The sequence below is a fragment of the Lepus europaeus genome, chromosome 5, assembly GCF_033115175.1.
Source record: "Lepus europaeus isolate LE1 chromosome 5, mLepTim1.pri, whole genome shotgun sequence".
In the NCBI taxonomy this organism is placed as follows: domain Eukaryota; kingdom Metazoa; phylum Chordata; class Mammalia; order Lagomorpha; family Leporidae; genus Lepus; species Lepus europaeus.
In genome coordinates, this window is record NC_084831.1 from 102,359,825 (window position 1) to 102,379,424 (window position 19,600).

Below are 19,600 nucleotides of genomic sequence, written 5' to 3' on the forward strand. Positions count from 1 at the left end.
TTTAAAAAGGATTTATTTATTTATTTATTTATTTGAAGCACAGATCTACAGAGAAGCAGAGGCAGAGGCAGAGAGAGAGAAAGAGAGGTCTGCCATCCACTGGTTCACTCCCCAGATGGCCACAATGGCCAGAACTGAGCCAATCCGAAGCCAGGAGCCAGGAGCTTCCTTCAGGTCTTCCCATACAAGTGCAGGGGCCCAAGGACTTGGGCCATCTTCTGCTTTCCCAGGGCACAGCAGAGAGCTGGAATGGAAGTGGAGCAGCCATATGGGATACTAGCACTGCAGGTGGTGGCTTTATCCACTACGCCACAGCGCTGGCCCTCCAGTATATTCTTGACATCTTTTCTCTTGTATTCCACATAAATTACGTAAAATCTAACTATTCTACTCCCTATGTACCTGTGACACTGTCCCCTTGTCCAGCCCCACTGACCCTATTCTTGACTCCCACATGGGCTACTGCACACTGGCCTGACTCATCTCCCTGCACAGACTTTTGTCCCTTCCTCATTTTGCCCCCATACCTCCTCAGCCTCATCTTCATCCACTCTCTGAACTTTGGTGAAACTGAGCTTCTTACAGTACCTTGAACATGCCTTACTCTTTTACAGTCAGGGCTTTGGGCATGTCGCTCCTCTGCTTGGAGCATTCTTTTCTCTCTGTTTTGACTAGAAATTTTCCACTTACCCTCTGGGTTTCAGGTTAAACATTAGCCCCTCAAGGAGGCCTTCTCTATCACTTCAACCAGGTTTGGGTTCCTCCGTATCATTTTCCCAAAGTATCCCGTGGTATGCTATATTAACACTTGTCACCACTGTTTACTGAGTGTTTACTAGGTGGCCAGGCCATTTTCCAGATAGATATTACTTTCCACACTTTTTAAAATGTATCTGAGGAGTGTGTGTGTGTGTGTGTTTGTGTGTGTGTGTGTGTGAGAGAGAGAGAGAGAGAGAGCGAGCACATGCAGATTTGCTGATTCACTCCTCAAATGCCTGCAACAGTGTGTGTGTGGAAAGTGTGGGGATGGGTGGGAAGGAGAGATGGCATGCCAAAGCCAGGAGCCAGGAACTCCATCCAGGTCTCCCATGTGAGTAGCCGGAACTCAATTACTTGGGACATTACCACGGCCCAGGGTGTGCATCATCAGGAAACTGGAGTCAGAAGCTGGAGCCAAGAATTCAACCCAGACACTCAAATGTGGTATGTGGGCATTTTAACTGCTAGGTTAAATGCCCACCCCTATCTTCCACATTTTATGGATGGGACAACTGAAGGTCACAGAACTTGTCAGAGAGAGAACTTGTTCAGAGAACAAGTTCAATGAACTTGTCCAAGTCCACACAGCTAGAACATGTCAGAATTGAATGTCAAATACAAATCTGTAATCTCTAAAGCTCTCCTCTGCCCACTTCTTCATTTCAGCTTCCTTGATTCCACCAATTCCTGTTAGAATTGAGTGAATTTAGTATACTAGTGTGACGTTTCCCTGTACGTGAGCAAATCCCTAAAATCTCTGTTATTGAGGAAACAGTAAAACCAAAAAAGAAGGAATGCTTGGCATGGGCATTTGGCCTAACAGTTAAAAATGCCCACATTCCACGTCCCAGGATCTGGGTTCCATACCAGCTCTGCTCATGACTCCAGCTTCCTGCTATGTGGACCCTGGGAGGCAGCGCGATGGCTCAAGTGATGGGGTTCCTGCCATCCATTAGGAGATTAGGACTGAGTTCCTATTCCCAGGTTCAGCCCCTGATGGGGTCCATTGCAGGCATTTGAGAAATGAATCAATGGAAGATCTCTCTCTCTCTTTCTCTCAAAACATATTTTTAACAGAACTTTTTTAAAAAACAGTACTGAGAGAAAATAAGTTTATAACTACATAGCAAGGATAATATGAATATAACAATATAACATTGTCATGATATTTCAATATAGACCTTAATAACTCTTTCCATTTGCACTATAATCCTCTGAAGTGGTTTTTTTTTTTTTTAAGTAAAAGGTAATGACTTTTCCTTGTTACTGACTGTTGCAGGCATACACAGCTTTACCTGTTCATATGACCAGACCTTAAGAGCTGTTTCAGGAGCAATCTTGAGGACATTCACACCATTTCCTCTCCACAGGGAAATGACTCCACCCTCTTTCACCATCTCCATTAAACGACTCACCATCCTCACATTCTTTGTTTCTAAACTCTGAGCCTTTAAAAGGAAAGGAAGAACTTTGAAACTCTCAATATTATTCGAACTTTGAAAATCTCAGGCAGGAAAGAGTTAAAGGTCCAAAACTATGGCAAGTGGCTCTGCTTTGTTTTGCTCCATACAGGGCTCAGGGAGGTACAGGGCAGAGATGAACACGCCATAGACAGGAACATGCCATGGACACGGTTTCTTTCCTACTCTCCAAGGTCATTGCAAATAGTCCTCCTTCAGTGAAAAGAGTGAACCAGTATACATTTCAAGAGAACAATCTGGGATGCAACATTTCTGGAAACTTAAAGCTACTGAAACTCAGAGAATTGATTGCCAATAGTGGCTGCCAGGCCTTTAATCAGTATGATCAGTATGGTCTCTGTGAGCAGTGAAAAGCTCCTTGGGAGGGCATCAGAGAATGTGCCCTGTATGTTGAGTATGGCAAAAGAAAAATTAAGCCCAGGGGTGGCATTGTGGCACCCCACTTAAACCTGGCTTGGAATGCCCACATCCCATATTGGAGTGCCTTGTTCAAGTACCAGCTACTTCACACTTCCTATCAAGCTTCCTGCTAAAGTGAGCAGGAGTCAGCAGACAATGCCCCAACTACTTGGTTTCCTTCCCACTCTGTCTTTGGCCTGGCCTAGCCATGGCTGTTGCAGCCATTTGGGGAGTGAATCAGCAGATGGAAAATCTCTCTCTCGGTCTCAGTCTCTCGGTCTCTCGGTCTCTCAGTCTCTCTCTCTCTCTATCTCTATCTCTCTTTCTGTCTTTCAAATAAAATACAAATATTAATCCCAGGGGCCCCATTGTGGCATAGCTGGTAAAGCCACCACCTGCAACACCGGCATCCCACATGGGTGGGAATTCCTGTCCTGGCTGCTCCACTTCTAATCCAGCTCCCTGCTAATGGCCTGGGAAAAGCAGGGGAGAATGGCCCAAGTGTTTGGGCCCCTATTACTCATGTGGGATATCTGAATGAAGCTCCTGGCTCCTGGCTTCAACATGGCTCAGCCCTAGCCATTGCGGCCATCTGGGGAATAAATCAGCAGTCTCTCCCTCTCTCTCTATAACTCTGAGTTTCAAATACATGAATAAATAAATAAATATTTAAATAGAGATATGTATGGAAGTGTATATATATGTATATATGTATACACACATATATATACATATGTATGTATAAATGTATGTATGTATACATATACATATATATGTATATATATGTCTCTGTGTGTGTGTGTGTATATATATATATAGATAGATATATATTTAGACCCAAAACAACATGATCCAGGCTGTGAGTGAAGACAATAACAACAACAAAAATACAGTCCATTAACAGAAGATACAAAAGTGGCTTAAAAATAAAGAAAATTCAATGAGGCACAGGGCTGAGAACAAGTGGATTCTATGAAAAAATATTCACAACAGATAGAAGGCATTTTGTTCTTTTCCCCTGCTTTGACCTCAGAATACCAGCAGCCAGGTATGTTTGCTTGCTTTGTAGGTTTCTATAAAACTACAGGAAAAAAAGTTCCTTGATGGCTCAAAAAGGTAAAAAGAGATAAGAACTGAATGTTGTCCTATGCCCCTAATTTCTGTCCTGCATAGAACAATGAGACAGGTAGAGACTCTGTTCCCCTTATTACAGTCACACAGTCGGACCATCTGGGACATGGTCACCAGGCTCAGGCAGCCTCTCCATGGCCTGCCCTATCTTCAAAGGGACCACAAAACCTTTCAGACAATTGAAGACTTTCCACCTACAGAACTTTGCATTTCATAAAGAATAAAGAGTGCAACTTTTGACCAGTCTATGTATCCTGGTGTTACAATTTCCATGTCATGAAGGGAATCAGAGGATGGTCTGGATTCATCACCATCCCCTCCAAAAATAAGGAACTTCCCTAATTTGGCCCTCCCTAAAATGCTAGTGCTAGATTCTTAGACTATTTTCATTATTTATTTAGAAATCTATCACTAAACTCCAAAATGCATATAGATGAGAACAGGGTATTATTTGATTTTTATACCATCAGGTGGTCGGCAGCTTTGAGTTTAGAAAATTATTAGTAGTTTGCACATGAGACTACCAAAGAAGAACATTAGCACCTCTGAAATCCTTAGTTTGAAAAGCATCAAGTATTACTCAATTACACAAAAGCATACCCATGAACTATGCCACATACCTGCATTAAGGTTTTCAGACGATCTAAAGGTGCTGTGCATGTTCGCGCACAAGCCCCAGCTATGCCCCCAGCCCACAGATACTTCCATAACAGACCAGATTTTCTTTCTTCATCAATGAAATGATGGAAAGTCCATCTATCTCCCATATCAATTCCCTATTAAAATAAAATAATAATTAGATGTTCACAATGAAAATTTTATCTCCTTATTTAACATGCTTATCTCAGATAATCTGTACATTACCCAGTTAGAACTCTGTACCATTTTTAATTAAAAATTATTTGTCCTGCTCGCAAGCACTTGTTCGGTAGCTCACATGGATTGTCTCATAGATCCTCACATGCAACAAGTAATATTATATCATCAGGATCACTAGAAGAATGAGGTTTAGAAAGGTTTAGCAAGGTCCTCAGTGTCACGGGGATAATAAGCAGCAGCACTGAGAAACTTAACCAGGCAATACGGTTTACAGCTCATGATCTTAGGTGTTATACTTAACCTCTCTCTGCCTTGGCTTTCTCTTTCATAACATAGAAAGAATAATCCCTACTTCAGAGAGTTATAGAAGGATATACATAAATACATCATGAGACACTGAAGAACAGTGTAGATTATAACTTGAATTGCCAGGCAAACATTTTAAGAAACTTTGAGAATTTTAAGAAATTAGGAAGCATATATCACCAAGTATTGTTGGGGACAAGAACAACGCAGACTGTGTTATATCTATAAAGATGAAGTTTGCCACTCTTTCAAGAGACTTCTGATTTTTGACTTGTTCATTCATCTAACAAATATTTCCTGGGAAAGTATTGCAAGGCACAGCAAGCAGCAATTCACAGTTCCTACTTACAGGGAGGTAAATAGTCAACTCCAATACAGAATGATGGTGCTGAATAGCAGTCATTGACTCTTAAGTATGTAGTTATTCTCAATAAATGGGTGTCTTTTGTAAAGTGAACCTTTGGTTGAAGTAGGTATTATGTGCCAGTTCTTACTTGGTATCATACAAATTTCTGAGGAAATAATGTTGCATAGTGTCACTCTTTCAATCAGCAATACCTCATTAGCTGATTTTCTGGCCTCCTACTTTTCTAACAGTCGATAATTCACTACACATTTATAACCATGACTCATAGCATAAAACGGCAAAAAAAAAAAAATCACTTACAGTAAAACGGTTCCAGTGACGGGCAATTTCTTCAACATTTTTTTCAGGTTTAAATAAAAAATATTTCCTCCATTCATTCCAGTCCACTGTCAGTGACCCATCAATGTCCATGCTGTATGATTTTTAAAAGAATATGATTAATTATAATCAATAAACTTCAGAGAAATCATCACACGACATCTTCTATTCTTAATGTCAGAAATTTGTGGGTATAGTTGAACTCTTCTCATTGTTATTTTTCTGATACAGAATCCACCTAACATCTGTTTCTATGGGAATAAGTCCTTCAATACAGAGCTATTAAAGTGTAAAGTGAAGTTATAAGTACAATGGCCTTATAAATTATAAAGAATTACAGAACTGGAAGCCAGTATTACTGCATGACAATATTCTTGTATTTCTTCTTAAACATTTCTCTTTTCTGTCATATAACATCATCTTTTAACATCTTTTAACTTTTCAAGTATATATTCAGTAGCGAACAATTACCCCTGGATATGGATATCCAAAGGCAATTTCCATTTCTGATGAAGGGAACATTCATAAAGATCAAATATCAAAATATCAAAAGAAGACTAAATTTCCATGAAAAAAACATAATTTCCATTAATATAAAAAGTTCAAACCAATTAAGAACTCTCATCAAAGAATTTCTCAAATCCCCAAATAAAATTAAGAATTTGACAAAATATAGTGAGATACAATGTTTTATATTTTGCTTCCAAAATTTTAGATTCTCATCTCAGTCAATTCTTTTCTCATTTTCTTTGGCAACTACTGCTAAGTATTGCACCAAATCATCCTGACTCTCACTCTCAGGCCATGCCATTCCCTATTTCGCCCCAAAATATGAGTGTTCAAGCAGTCAAATCTTTTTAAAAAATGTATTTCCGGCCGGCGCCATGGCTCAATAGGCTAATCCTCTGCCTAGCAGCGCCGGCACACCAGGTTCTAGTCCCGGTTGGGGCGACGGATTCTGTCCTGGTTGCTCCTCTTCCAGGCCAGCTCTCTGCTGTGGCCCGGGAGTGCAGTGGAGGATGGCCCAAGTGCTTGGGCCCTGCATCCCATGGGAGACCAGGATAAGCACCTGGCTCCTGGCTTCAGATCAGTGCAGTGCGCCGGCCACAGCGCGCCAGCCACGGCGGCCATTGGAGGGTGAACCAACGGCAAAGGAAGACCTTTCTCTCTGTCTCTTTCTTTCTCACTGTCCACTCTGCCTGTCAAAAAAAAATGTATTTCCAACAACACAAAACAAGAGTATTTATCGTAATCTGCTGAGATTTATCTCAGGGAATGCAGGGTTGGTTCAACATACAAAAATCAATAAATGAAATATATATCACGCCAACAGAATTAAGGACAAAAATCATGTGATCATCTCAATAGACACAGAAAAAGCATTCAATAAAATTAAATATCTATATGTGATTTAAAAAACAAACACCAAAAAATTAGGTATAGAAAGAATATGCCTCTATGAGTCTGCTGTGTATCCCGCTTCCCATGTTGGACCATTCTCTCCCTTTTTAATTCTATCAGTTAGTATTAGCAGACACTAGTCTTGTTTATGTGATCCCTTTGACTCTTAGACATATCATTATGATCAATTGTGAACACTGAAATTAATCACTTTGACTAGTGAGATGGCATTGGTACATGCCATCTTGATGGGATTGAATTGGAATCCCCTGGCACATTTCTAACTCTACCATTTGGAGCAAGTCAGCTTGAGCATGTCCCAAATTGTACATCTCCTCCCTCTCTTATTCCCACTCTTATATTTAACAGAGATCACTTTCCAGTTAAATTTAAACATCTAAGAATAATTGTGTATTAATTATAGAGTTCAACCAATAGTATTAAGTAGAACAAAAAAAAATTAAAAGGGATAAAGTATTAAGTTGTACATCAACAGTCAGAACAAGGGCCAATCAAGATGTCCTAAACAGCACTCTGGCCTCAGAATCAGCCCTTAAGGCACTCGGATCTGGCTGAAGAGCCCATGAGAGTATTTTAGGCATGGAAAGCCAAGACACTCTGCCAAAAAAAAAAAAAAAAAAAAAAACCTAAATGAAAGATCTCTGCAAGTGAGATCCCAGTGGAAAGAACGGGACATCAAAGAAGGAGGTACCTTTCTCTGAAGGGAGGAGAGAACTTCCACTTTGACTATGACCTTGCCTGAATAAGATCGAAGTCAGCGAACTCAAAAGGCTTCCATAGTCTTGGAACTCATGACAAGAGCCTAGGGAGATTACTGACGCTATAAATAAGAGTGTCAATTTGTTAAGTCAACAACAGGAGTCACTGTGCACTTACTCCTCATGTAGGATCTCTGTCCTTAATGTGTTGTTCAATGTGAATTAATGCTATAACTAGTATTGAAACAGTATTTTACACTTTATGTTCTGTGTGGGTACAAACTGTTGAAATCTTTATTTAATATATACTAGATTGATCTTCTGTATATAAAGATAATTGAAAAAGAATCTTGATGTGAATGGAATGGAGAGGGAGTGGGAGTTGGGAGGGTTGTAGGTGGGAGGGAAGTTATGGGGGGGGGGGAAGCCATTGTAATCCATAAGCTGTACTTTGGAAATTTATATTTGCTAAATAAAAGTTAAAAAAAAGAAAAAATATGCCTCAACATAATAAAGGCTACATACAAAAAATCTATAGCTAATATCATATTGAATAGTTAAAACCTATAACAGCATTTCCTCTAAGATCTGGAAGCAGTCCACTTTCACTGCTCTTATTCAATATAATACTAGAAGTTTTAGATAGAGTAATTAGGAAAGAGATACAAATAAAAGTGTACAAAGAGGAAAGGGAGAAGTCAAATTATTCTTGCTTGTAGATGACATGATTCTAGAGAGACAGAAATCTAAAGACAATTGATAAGTACATTCATTAAAGTTGTAGGATATAAAAATAACTATAGAGAAATCAGAATTTTTATATACCAATAATAAACTCACTGAGAAAGAAATTATAAGATTGATCACATTCACAGTAGTTACAAAAAAAAAAACACCCTGGAATAAATTTAACCAAGAATATGGAAGACCACAGTAAAAATTACAAAAGACTCATAAAAGAAATTGAGAAAGACACCAAAAAATAGAAAGACCTCCCATCTCCATAGATTGTAAGAATTAATATTACTAAAATATCAGTTACTCAAATTAATTTACAGATTCAGTACAATCTCCATCAAAATACTGATGATATTCTTCACAGAATTAGGAAAAAATCCTTAAAATTCACAGGAAAGTACAAAAGACCCTCAACAGTCAAAGCAAACTTGGACAAAAAGAACAAGCCAGGAAGCATTATAATACCAAATTTCAAGACATGCTACAGTGCTATTATAACAAACACAGCATGTTACTGCACAAAAACACATAGACCAAAGGAACAATATACAGACCCCAGAAATCAATCCACATATCTACAGCCAACTGATCTTTGATGAAGGTACCAAAAACATACACTGGAAAAAAGACAGTCTCTTCAATAAATGGTGCTGTGAAAACTGGATATGCAGAAGATTGAACTCTCCTACCCCTATCTTTCACCCTATATAAAAAAAGGGATCAAAGATCTAAATGTAAGACTTGAGACTATGAAACTATTAGAAGAAACCATAGAGAAAACATTTCAAGGTATTGGTATAGCCAAGACTTTTTAAAAGAGTTTTCAAAAGCATGCACATCAAAAGCAAAAGTCAAATGGGATTATATCAAACTAAGAAGCTTCTGTATAGGAAAGAAAACAATCAACAGAGGGAAGAGACAACCAACAATATGGGAAAAAAATATCTGCGAACTATTCATGCAAAAAGGATTAATATCTAGAATATTATTAAGGAATTAATAAACTAAAAAAATTAAATGATCCAATTGATAAATGGGCAAAGGATCTGAATAGATACTTCTCAAAAGGAGAAACACAAATGGCTGATGAATATGTGAAAAAAAATGTTCAGTCTTACTAGTCATCAGGGAAATCCAAATCAAAACCATAATCAGATATCATCTTACTCTACTTAGACTGGCTAACATCAAAAATACACACACACACACACACACATACATACATAAAATAACAAACACTGGCCAGGATGTGGAGAGAAGGAAGCATTTATACACTGTTGGTGAGAATGCAAATTAGTATAGCATTTATGATCAGTATGAATACTCCTCAAAAAACTACAAACAGATCAATCATATGATCCAGCTATCACTCTTCTGGTTATATATCCTAAGGAACTGAAATCAGCATTATCAAGGAAATACCCTGTCATTGCAGCATTATTCATATTAGCCAAGATACAGAATCAACCTAGATGTCCATTACTTGATAAATGGATAAAGAAGTGTGGTTGGATTCCAAGATGGCTGAATAGGGAAAAGACATGTGATTTTGATCAGGGGAAGATAAGAGAAGAAACGTGGAGGAAATGAGTGCCCAAGGGAGAGTGGGAGAGAAGTTTGCAGTGGAAATTCTATAGAAAGAAGAGAGACTCCATTGACAGTGTGATCAGTTCAAACACACAGCAGCAAGCAGGGACACCACCCATGACTCCTACTGCCAGGGCTGGAGGATATGCCAGTTTCTGAGAGCAAGGTGACAGCAGACTGCTCCAGGCCCTGTCATGGTGATATTGCCAGAGGGAGAACCTTGTGAACCACACTGACTTTGAGTCTGGCCTGGAGCCTTAGTGGGGCTCCAAGAAAGAAAAGCAAATTTCTTTCTCCCCATCCCCTCACAAGGGTGCCCAGTGACTAGCAGGGAGAAAGCATCATCTTACCAGTAGAGTCTGGGCCAAACTCACATGCATGACTAGAAGACTTTATCAGATAAATCCACATTCCCCTATGACTTCGAGTCTGGCTAGGAGGGTTGGCAGGGGGCTGGACGCCCACTTAGCACTGTGAGGTGCTCCCAGCCCCCCAGCCTCTCACAAGTTCTAGGGCTCAAACTGCCAAGGTGGAGTACCCACAGGCAGCTGACTCTAGGAATGCCTCTGCTCTCTCCATGCACAGGGCAGGCATGTGGGGCTGAGAGTAGATCCCCTGCTCCCTGTAACTGTGCAAGCCTTGTGCGCTATGACTGTGGAAATACTGTAACTGCATGGTTTTCTTAGAAAAGATCCCAGAAACATAGACAATACAAGCAAAAATAGACAAATGGGATTACATCAAGCTAAAAAGGTTCTGCACTGCAAAGGAAACACTGGACAAAGTGAAGAGGCAACTGACAGAGTGGAAGAAAATATTTGCAAACTATACAACTGATAAAAGATTAATACCCAGAATCTATAAAGAGCTCAAAAAGCTCAACAACAACAAACAACCCACTGAATGTAGATAGTTATTCACCTAATTTATTGTTTTTCTCCTTTTGGATTGTGGGCACCATGAGAGTAAGGATTTTTACCTATTCCCTTCACTAATGCAAACCTAGCATGTAGATGCATGCTAGGCATATAGTAAACACCAGTGAAGATTAGTTAGCAACTGGGTAAGCTTCTCTCTGCCACTTTCATCCTCACCATCTGTACTCTAAACTCAGAGGCTGAAATGTTAACTTTTATCTGATGACTCTCCCTCTTGAGCTGTAGATGCCATCACCGTGGACTCTATCAGTTCTCTTCTCTCTACAACATATCCACACACCTTTACTAATAGCTAATTATTCTCAACTCTTTCCCATCTTTAAAACTTAAAAACACTAAAATTTGATGTTTTATTTGTGCCTTCCTTCTTATCTAAATTTCCCAAATCAATAAGCCAGTTACAGTCCCCACATGCTCACATCCTACGCAGTTAACAGCTCTGTGCAATCTGACTTGACTCTTCACCATACTTCTGAAACTGCTTTTACTAGGATCACCAAAATCTCCCATATTCCAGAGCCAATGAATATTTTTCAATACTTTCACTGGTCTTTTTGGTTAAAAGAAAAAAATCTAAATAAATGAAGATATAAAATGTTCACAGAAGAGAAGATCTAACATTTATACCAATTCTCCTAATTAACCTATAAATTCAATAATTGTAATTTAAATTCTATAAAGGGTGTGTTTGGGGATGTATGTACGTGTGGGCATGTGTGTGAAAATGAAGAAACACAGGGCTGGCATTGTGGCACATCAGGTTAAGCCTCGGCCTGTGACAACAGCATCCCATATCAGAGTGCTATTTCAAGTCCCAGCTGTCCCACCATAATCCCTGCTAATGTGCCTGGGAAAGCAGCAGAATACCTGGGTCCATGTCATCCATGTGGGAGATCTGGATGGAGTTCTAACTCCTAGCTTCAGCTCAGTCCTGGCCATTACAGCCATTTGGGGGAGTTAAACCAGTGAATGGAAGATCTCTCTCTCTCTCTCTCTCTCTCTCTCTCTCTCTGACACTCTGCTTTTCCAAAAATAAGTATTTTTTAATATTATATTAAAAAGGAAGTAATATAAATATTTTTAAAAGAAAATGAAGAGGGGCCGGTGCTGTGGCACAGCAAGTTAAAGCCCTGGCCTGAAGTGCCAGCATCCCATATGGGCGCCGGTTCTAGTCCTGGCTGCTCCTCTTCTGATCCAGCTCTCTGCTATGGCCTGGGAAGGCAGTACAAGATGGCCCAAGTCCTTGGGCCCCTGCACCCACGTGGGAGACCCAGAAGAAACTCCTGGCTTCGAATTGGTGCAGCTCTGGCCACTGCGGCGATCTGGGGAGTGAACCAGTGGATGGAAGACCTCTCTCTGTCTCTACCTCTCTCTATAACTCTGACTTTCAAATAAATAAAATAAATCTTTAAAAAAAATAAAATGAAGAAACAGAAGATATTAAGATATATTATAAAGTGACATGTATTTTCATGTATAATAGACAACAACCAGTGTAACAGAAAAAAAAAACAGAAATACATGCATACACAGATGGAAATTTAATATTTGACATAAGTAAGCACTTGAAATCCGTGGGAGAAGGATAGGCTAGTCAATCAATTGTGATAGAACGACAAATTATATAGAAAAAATGAACTTGGATCCCCATTCCACACCATACACAAATATCAATTACAAGTGAAAATTTTTTAGAAATGTGAAATACAAGAAGGTTTAAACTGTATCTTTACTAGGTATATTCCAAGGTAAGGAAGTATTTTCATGCTATCAAAAGCACAACCATAAAATAAAAAATATACAAACATAACTACATCAAAATCAAAATTTTCTGCACAAGGAAAATCTTTTTAAAAACTTTTAAATAAGCAACAAGCTGGGAAAAGACATTTGCAATGTATATCACCATAGAGTTAATATTCAGATTTTTTTAAAAAGCCATTAAGAAAAAGACAATGAGATGGGTATTTGACCTACCCATCAAGATAAGTGCATTCCTTATCAGAGTACCTGGGTTCAATACCCAGCTCTAGCTTCTGATTCCATCTCCCTACTCATGCAGACCCTGGGAGACAGAAGTAGCAGCTCAGGTAATTGGGTTCTTGCCAACCCTGTGGGAGACCTGAATTTCTTCCAAGCTTGAGGATTTCAGCCCAGCCCAGCCCCAGTTGTTACAGGCATCTGGGAAGTGAGCCAGTAGATGGGTGCTCTCTTCTGCCTGTCTTGCTCTCTCTGTGTCTCTCTGTCTCTCAAACAAAAATTTAAAAAAGAAGACAACCAATCTAGTTGATAAATATGCAAAAGGTATGAACAGCTAATTCACAAAAAAAGAAATATCCAAATGGCCACTGAATACATGCAGAAATATTCAGTCTTGCTAGTAATGATAAACATAGTTAATTACATTAAAATAAATTAAAGATTTATGACCTTATATTTGGAAAATATTAAAATATTGGAAAATCACTGTATCAAGTGTTGGGTTGGGAATACATTTCTGGTAGGAATCTAAACAAGTACAACAACTTTGATGAGCAATTTGGAATATCTCATTAAAGTTAAATGTGTTCATGCCCCATATCCAAGCAACTCCATTACAAGTAACGTAGGAGACACAGGAGAAGTACACAAGAATATTCATTACAATACTGTTTTCTATTAGCAACAAAACAAAAATTTTTTAAAACCCTAAACAACAACCATCAGGAAAATTGATAAGTGAATCACATTAAATTTATAAAATTCAGTGACTAAAATGATTGAAGTAGAGCATTGACATCAACAGCAACAAACTTCCCAAATGGGAGGATTAGAAAATAGTGATCAAAAAATATGTATGCATTATATCACAACTTAAAGTCTTAAAACATGAGAAAGAGTATCACATATTTTAAGAATACAAACATAATAACACATATACACATATAAAAATCTGTATGGGCATAAGAAGTTCAGGGTAGTGGTTACTTCTCAAAGGAAGGAAATGGGTTTAGAGACAAACACAGTGAAAACATTAACTGTAATGTTTTATTTATTTTTAAAAATCTAAATAAAATATGGTAAAATGTTAAATACAACAAATCCAACAATGAATATGATTGTTTGTTATATTATCCCCTTTATGGTCTGTATATGCTCCTATATGAAGTTATTCTTAACAAGTTAGCCTCATCCCAGAAACGCTTTCTGTTAGAAAATCTATTCTTCTAATTAATTATGTAAACAGATCAAATAGCAGAAGTGCAGTACAGTTCAATAGAGCTCAGCATTCTCTCCTGGTCACACTTTGTTGTTCTATATATTCCTTTTTTATTTTAAAGATCTATTTATTTATTTGAAAGTCAGAGTTACACAGAGAGAAGAGTGGCAGAGAGAGAGAGAGGTCTTCCATCCAATGGTTCACTCCCCAATTGGCCTCAGTGGCCGGAGCTGTGCTGATCCGAAGCCAGGAGTCAGGAGCCTCCTCTGGGTCTCCCATGCAGGTGCAGGGGCCCAAGGACTTGGGCCATCTTCTACTGCTTTCCCAGGCGATAGCAGAGAGCTGGATCAGAAGTGGAGCAGCCAGGTTTCGAACCTGTGCCTATATGGGATGCCGGCGCTTCAGGCCAGGGTGTTAACCCACTGAGCCACAGCGCCAGCCCCTCTATATATTCCTATCATAATCCTTGCCACATTGCAACTGCCTTCTCACTGTGTAAACACACATATACTCTCTCTCTCTCTCTCTCTCTCTCTCTCTCTCTGTCTCAATAAGGGTAGGGACCAGGACTGTTCCCTTGCACCCTCACTGGCTAGCACATGCCTAGCTACAAGGGTTAATCAATATCTGATTGATATACACTTGATTGGTTTGTTGATTGACTAATACAATAGTATATAATCTTACACAAAGCAATAAATACATGCACTAAAATGTTATCAATGGGTTAACTTTGGGAAATGTATTATGGTGAGCCTGGGCAAGCTATATTTAACTCTACTATTTGAAATGAGGAAAACAATAGATTTTTGGTTCTAAAGTCTTTTGAGGATTAAATGAGCTAACATATGTAAACTTCTGAGAAGAGTGTTTGTGGACAAATGTTCAATAATTATAAGCTATTAGTCACACTTTTCTAAAATTCCCAGCTATCACTTTTATTATTAAAAAGGATTTAAAGTAAATAAAAAGAATTTTGGATGTAAACACATATATGAGAACTAACCTTTCAACAATCTTCTGTGCCTCTTTTACAGAAATATTTACACCTATAACCTTGAGAGCATCAACAATTTCTGAAGTATCAATCACTCCTTCAAAGGAATAAAGAAAATAAGAATCAGCTGGAAAGTTTGAAAACACACAGAATCAAATAAGATTCAGCACATTATGACAGCACATTCCACAAGTCATAAGTATCCCAATTATTTCTCCTATTTGCCAAAATATCACAAAGAGCTAGAAGAATCCACATGCTGTTTCTCATATCAATAATAATACCATCCTTGAACATGGTTTCAATTGTTCTGTCCCCTTTCCTTTCCTTTTTGTTATATCCCATGCCTAATTATCTCTCAGATGGCTTCCAAGTCATTTATTGCCATCACCACAGTCCCATTTTAGCCCAGATGCCAATCCCTGCTCCATGTAAATCTGATAGTATTACTCCTATTGAAAAATCATCAGTAGCTTCCCACCCTATTCCCCTCTAGGATCCAGTATAGAATCTTGCCTGTGCCTGCCTCTCCAGCCCCATCTGCTAGCCCTCTCCTTGCTCTGGGCTTTCGCCTTAACCTGTCTTCCTCTGGGTTCTCAGATATGACTTGCTCTCCTGGGTGGCCACAGCCCCTCAAAGTGCCACCTCCTCATCCCGGAACACTCTTCCCCACTCTTTACTTAGCTCTCATTCATCTCATATGCTACAGCTTGGTCACCAATGTCCAGATGTAGACTGTGCTCATGCAAAAACTTTATCAAAACGTTCCAACTATCCCTCAGACTCTCAGCTGAAAAGCATGTTGTTCAAAAGGTACAGCCTTTTTTGCTGGTGGCTTTTATTTTTGAAGGATACTTGATAAATAAATACCAACATTTAAAATTATCCCTTAGAAGAAATAACAGCAAAACCAATTAAGACAGGATTAAATAAGTGAGGTTTCTATCACCTTTCAAAGCCAAGTATCTAAAAATAAACCTTTACCAAAACATAGTTTATTCTTGGATATACAAGTTCGCCAACTGCATAGAAACACACCATCCTCATTGGTGTCCAAACTGGTAAAAGCCATCTTCATTTTTTGTTCACGATCTCTAAGATACTGCACAAATGCACAAAAGTTCAGCAGTTTATGTGTGTCAATATTAACGGAATTTAAAATTACCTATAAGATAGAAAAAAGTGATATTAGAGACATAGGTCCAGGCAAAGTAAATTACAAATTGCAGCATTTAAACAGTTCTACATTCATTTCATGTAAATTGACTATTGTGAGATAAATTATTGGTATCTTAGTTTTACAGTACTTTCTAACACTACATAGAATTTGTGAGTATTAGAACTTTAAATTACAACAGAGATTGATAGTCTGCTCTTCCACACAAGAATTATACATTTATTTCTTCATTCACACAGTAGTGTGTAAGGTAATACTCTAACTGAGCCATTGTCCCTGCCCTCAAGCTTATAGGCTCACAAGGAAAACAGAGAAGAAAACACATATGTAAGCAAGTAAGTGCAATAATGTGCCAAAGCCACTATGATAAAAAAGCATTTGAGGGAATAAAACTGTGAGTGGCAAGTTCTGAAAGAGGGAAAGGGATGAAGGAAATCTTCATAGAACAGGTGGCTCAAGTTGAATATTAAAAAATGAATAGTTCAAGGTGTCATGCCTAATGGTTAAGATGCCAGTTAAGAGGCCTGCATCCCACATCGTAGCGCCTGGGAGTTTTGATTTCTGGCTTCTTGACTCCAGCTTCCATCCGTGTAGACACTGAGAGGCAGCAGTGATGGCTCAAGTAATTGGGTGCCTGCACCCATGTGGGAGACCTGAATTGCATCCTAGGCTCCCTGCTTCAACCCTGGCCCAGTCCTATTTGTTGCAGGCATTTGGGGAGTTCATGAACCAGCAGATGGGATCCATCTGACATATACTGGCATAAGGGACCAGGTAATTGTCCTTGCATTGTAGCATGTTTAGCAGCTGTTACTCACGAAAGGCCAGATTCTCACATACACAAACACACCATCAAGACCATCAAAAATGTCAAAAACACTGTCCCTAAGGGAAAAATCAACGCTGGTTGAGAACCACTGGGATGGATGTACAGAAGATGTAGCTGACTCTGGGCATCTGAAGAACCAGAGGACGTAGCATGTTACTAGAAGAGAAAAGAAGTTAAGATTGTAGGGCTACAGCACCAATTGCTCTCTAATTCAGTGTAATGCAAAGGGAATGCAGCAAAAACCCTTAGACATACAAATGGTATTCCAGTGAAAACGATGCACACTGTAGATAATAAAGACTGCCATCAGTGCTTTGGGAGGCCTTAGGGAATATATCAGCAATTTCCCCAATAAAATGTTATATAGCATGATCCACAGAATGTAGTAATCCACCAACTTTTCTGGTTACTTTGCTAAATGTAGGTTTTTCTAGACTCAGATATTTGCCTTCACATCCATTATTTAATCCAAGCCTGCCAGAAAAAAAAAAAACTCACTAAAATTACTTATTTTCACATTCTGAATTGAATTCGGTCTCTTCACAAGCAAAAGATTTCAGGGCCAGCATTCTGGCACAGGGGGTTAAGTTGCCACTTGTCAGGCCAGCATCCCATATTGGCACACGGGTTCAAGTCCTGGCTGCTCTGCCCCTGCTCAGGCTTCCTGCTAATGTGCCTGGGAAAACATCAGAAGAAAGCAGGAGTGTGTGGTCCCCTGGCACATGTGTGAAAGGCCAGGATGGAGCTCCTGGCTCCTGGCTTTGGCCAGGCCCAGATCTAGCTGCAGCAAGCATTTGAGGAGTGAACCTATGGATGTCTCTCCCTCTCTCTCTGTCACTCTGCCTTTTAAGTAAATAAACAAGCAAATAAATTTATAAGATTTACTTATTTATTTGAAAGTCAGAATTACAAAGAGAGAGATCTTCCATCTGTTGGTTCACTCCCCAGATGGCTGCAACGGCCAGGGCTGGGCCAGGCAGAAACCAGGAGCCAGGAACTTCTTCCAGGTCTCCCACATGAGTTAGCAGGAGCCTAAGCAATCAGGCCATCTTTAGCTGCTATTCCCAGGCCATTAGCAGGGAGTTGGGTCGGAAGCGGGGCAGTCCAGTCTCGAACTGACACCTATACTGTATGCCAGCATTGCAGGCTTTGCCCACAATGTCACAACTCGGGGCCCCAAATAAATATTTTTTAAAAGAAAATATTTCTACTGAAACTTACTATCCCATTTTACAGGTCCCTCCCTCTATCCCCTTTTCAAACACATACACTCACATCTCACTCTCATGCTGCTGCTGGGCCTTAGGTCTCTTAGCTTCTCTGCTTTTTTTCTCTCTCTAGTGGGTCAAGGAGGTAAAATGTAAAGCTGTAGAAATGAGAGTCTTTTGAAAATATAACAGTAATTATATGGTCATTTGTCAGGCTTAATGACAATTCTATACCATAGTGTATCATATAACGTTATAGGTTAAAGTGAACATACGGGATTGTAATTCATGTGTTAGGATCAGAGCATGGCCCTCTCCTGGCATCCATCCAAGGTCAAGTGCCCACGGGAAAACCCCGGAAGGGCATACTGCACCGCGAGGGTAGAGCCTGTCCAAGCTGGTAGGTCACATTTCCCAAGGGCACAGCCCTGGAGAGAGCTCCAGACGGGTCCTCACTGGCCACCAAGCAGCGCCCTCAGAGGCTGTCGACAAGAGGTTTACGGATCTGTGTTACGGTTGCAATAACATAACCATGGCAGATTCCCAAGGCTGGGGTCCCTCTTAAGCAAGATGGCCCAGTTGTCCCATGTGTTACACCAGGGCAGCGCTATAAAAGGAAGCCACCATGGGGAAAGCACTCGAAAGTGCAGCCCTTTGGGACTCCTGTCCCATCCTGCCTGGCCCGCAGTTCACCTGCTCTTCCTGGCCCAGAGAGACGCCCATGGCTTCCAGTCCCTCCTGCAGTTCCATGATGTCCACCAACCCGTCGCCGTGGCGGTCCAGCTTCTGGAAGAGATCTTCAAACAAGCGGTCGGACTGGTATTCCTGAGCGGCCACGGTGGGCCTGAAGAAGCTCCAGGTCTGGCGCAGCATGGTCCCTGAGCGCCTGGAGCCTGAAGAAGCCACGGAACCCCAGGCGCAGGCAGAGCAGCAGCCACGGAGAACGCGCATAGCAAAGGCCAAGCTCGGCGCTTAGCAACCGCAGAGCTCAGTGCGTGGCAACCGCCCGGCCCAAGCACACAGCTGGGCGCCGCAGGTCGGAGCCGCCTCTGGGAAGCGTCCGCCTGGGTGTCCCTCAACCCCATCGGCCATCTTGCCCTATCTGCCTGGCGGGGAACCGCCTTTTTTTTTTTTTTTTTTTTTTTTTTTTGTTAGTATTCGGCTAAAGATTCCCCAACAGTACAGTCAGTCTTAATTCGAAGTCCCATGGTGACGAATTTTGACACT

General features: G+C 40.1%; 1 protein-coding gene across 1 annotated transcript in view; it reads right to left on the minus strand.

The window, feature by feature from the left end:
* Nucleotides 1-19,246, minus strand: part of LOC133759164 (mitochondrial adenyl nucleotide antiporter SLC25A24-like) — a 53,719-nt gene extending 34,473 nt beyond the window's left edge. The window contains exons 1-6 of the mRNA XM_062190116.1: nt 19,067-19,246; nt 16,198-16,324; nt 15,169-15,256; nt 5,563-5,674; nt 4,391-4,546; nt 2,055-2,207 (exon numbers count right to left, since the gene is read on the minus strand). Coding sequence (XP_062046100.1) covers nt 2,055-2,207; nt 4,391-4,546; nt 5,563-5,674; nt 15,169-15,256; nt 16,198-16,324; nt 19,067-19,246 — 816 coding nt within the window. The remainder of the gene's footprint in view (nt 1-2,054; nt 2,208-4,390; nt 4,547-5,562; nt 5,675-15,168; nt 15,257-16,197; nt 16,325-19,066) is intronic.
* Nucleotides 19,247-19,600: the final 354 nt, after the last annotated feature.